This window comes from Pundamilia nyererei, unplaced genomic scaffold, assembly GCF_000239375.1.
Source record: "Pundamilia nyererei isolate P.nyererei 1_Seehausen unplaced genomic scaffold, PunNye1.0 scaffold00485, whole genome shotgun sequence".
In the NCBI taxonomy this organism is placed as follows: domain Eukaryota; kingdom Metazoa; phylum Chordata; class Actinopteri; order Cichliformes; family Cichlidae; genus Pundamilia; species Pundamilia nyererei.
In genome coordinates this window covers 152,578-155,195 of record NW_005187886.1, presented here as the reverse complement: position 1 = coordinate 155,195, position 2,618 = coordinate 152,578, and the positions used below count along the sequence as shown (strand labels likewise).

The 2,618-nt window shown below is 37.1% G+C and overlaps 1 protein-coding gene across 1 annotated transcript in view; it reads left to right on the top strand.

Moving 5' to 3' along the window:
• Nucleotides 1–2,618, top strand: part of chd1 (chromodomain helicase DNA binding protein 1) — a 25,727-nt gene that overhangs the window by 17,196 nt on the left and 5,913 nt on the right. Inside the window, exons 24-26 of the mRNA XM_005753957.1 lie at nucleotides 89–130; nucleotides 201–334; nucleotides 1,719–1,857. Coding sequence (XP_005754014.1) covers nucleotides 89–130; nucleotides 201–334; nucleotides 1,719–1,857 — 315 coding nt within the window. The remainder of the gene's footprint in view (nucleotides 1–88; nucleotides 131–200; nucleotides 335–1,718; nucleotides 1,858–2,618) is intronic.

Below are 2,618 nucleotides of genomic sequence, written 5' to 3'. Positions count from 1 at the left end.
GTGTGTGTGTGTGTGTGTGTGTGTGTGTGTGTGCATCTAATCAGCCTGACACATTCCTTTTTTTAACATATCTGTACACTATTGACAGGTTTGTCAAGAGTTACAAAAAATTTGGAGGACCACTGGAAAGGTAGAGTGCGCTACACTTTCATTTTGTTGTTTACATAAATGGCAGTCTGCTCAACATGTGCTGTCTTTAGGTTGGACGCGATTGCTCGTGATGCTGAACTCGTGGATAAGTCTGAGCATGACCTAAAACGCTTGGCAGAGACTGTTCACAATGGATGTTTGAGAACACTACGAGAAAACCCCTCTGGGCCAGAGAAAAATTCAGGTAACTAAAAAAAAAAACTTTTCGTCCTTCTTATCATAATGTCTATTCCTCTGGTGGACATGTGGCATCTGTATTCTTTTAAAACAAGACCTTTATATGAAAAAGGTATATTAGAAAAAGGTATATTAGAATACAAATTAAAATACTTACATTCACCAAAAAAAGGAGTAATTTCAAAGACTAAACAAATCAGTATTTTGTGGTTTACAAACAAGACAATTATTCCAAATAATTTCAAGTTCTAAAACAGTTTACTTCTCTCTACAGGAAGATTTAAATCTGAAAACAAACATTTGTTGTGTGTGTTTTCCTAGATACGAACTAAATAAGTAGCTTTGGTTTGAGTGAATTTCATTTAAAATATCTGTGCTGTGGATGTTACTGCCAACAAATTTCTTGTTTAACTAATTGGGGTTGAAAAATGAGACTAACTGACTAGTCTAAAAATAACACTCAAGTTGCATTTGGGGCCCCTTTAATGGACAATCTCCAAAGCTGCATGAACAACAGCATGATGTGGTCATTTTGAGCCCTGGAATCGTGTATTCAGGCTCAATATATATATTTCTGCCTTGAGCAAAACTGAAATATCTTCTGCATTGCTGTCATGAGCTGTTTTTTTTTTTTTTTGTTTGTTTGTTTGTTCTAAACTGAGCGGGATCATAGCACCTTTGGGTAAATGATGTCATACTGGTTTTCTTAGGTGGCTAACATTAGCATCAGAAGTCTTCTTTCCATGCAAATTAACATCCACATGTCTGTTGAGTGGTTATATGCCAGTTTATTCTGCTGTTTCCTGGACTGCCACTCCATCTAGTGGTAGATGGCTGCATGACATTTAGAACGCAATACTTCACTCTCAACAACTACATTCATTGACTAGTGCGGGTTGTGCCAACTAGCAACATCAGCATCATTTAGTTGATTAATCGCGCACATCCCTAATCTGTGCATTTAATGCATATATGTGTGGTATATTTTTATTGTAATGATAACATGGCCGCGTTTCTATTAATTTCCAGTCATTTGTTGAAATTTCAGTTTGTTCCAAGCAATAAGGTTATAATTTGAAGTCTGTGTCAAGTGTCAGTACTAATCTTGGGAGTTGTGTTGTGGTTTGAAATTACAGATGTGCTCTAATAATTTAAGAAAATATTTGCATTCAGATTAAATTTGCACAATATTCGTTGCTGGGCTATGCGGGATCTTTCAGATATTTTTGTATTTGACAAGTTATTTTGAAATTGCTATGCTAGGATTTCAGTACAAGTTATTATTTTGTTTAGCCACAGTTTAACTTCTTGTCATTGAAATTACATGGCATCACACAGGATTAGATGAAGAAATCATGAAATAGTTTCTGTTCCGCTTCTTTGATTATCAGGGGGCAGAAGAGGGAAGGTGAAAGGCCCTACGTTCAGGATCTCTGGAGTCCAGGTGAATGCAAAGCTTGTGATCTCGCATGAGGAAGAGCTGGCTCCACTGCACAAGGCTATTCCTGCTGACCCAGAGGAGAGAAAGAAGTAAGACTGATTATTTATTTAATTTTATTTAGTAATTTTTTGCTCACTGTATCTTTTAACCATTTTCTGTCACGCTCACTCCTGATGCAAACATCAGGGTTCAGAACCTTGGGGCTCAGTATCTTTCCCAAAAACATTTCATATATGGACTGGAGGACCAGGGCTTCAGTCATTACCCGTCCAATTAGCTGATCAAGTCTGCAAGGCTTCGTCCACTAGAGAAGTCATAATCAAGATGACTGGAGGAGCAGGCAGCTAAGCTTAGAAAAAATCATTTGCTGCAAAGTGTGTACGTATGTGTCACATATCAGTATGTATTATTGTCCAGTGTGGAGTCAGTGCAGTATGCAGTCAGTCTTCAACTGAAAATGTTAAAGGTATTAACCTCCAGAGCATCAGCATTAAGATATGATTAATACATAATTGAAATCAACTATGATCAGCAGGATTGATCATAACTGATTTTAGTTTTCAGAGCATTCTTCTCTCCATCACCTTGATAATCCTGCCTTCTTCATAAGTTCGTCCACGCTGTTCTTGTCTTTTGTGTAGACACCTTCTCCTCAACAGGCCACAGCAAAAAACAGAGCCCTAGCCACTAGAGGTGGGAATCACCATACATCCCACGATACGATATTATCACAATATTTAACGCACGATACGATATTATTGCAATTTTTAAAAATATTTTGCGATATTCAGATTCTGTACATAAAGGTAAACTTTATCAATATTCATTTTATCTAATATCAAAGTCTCGC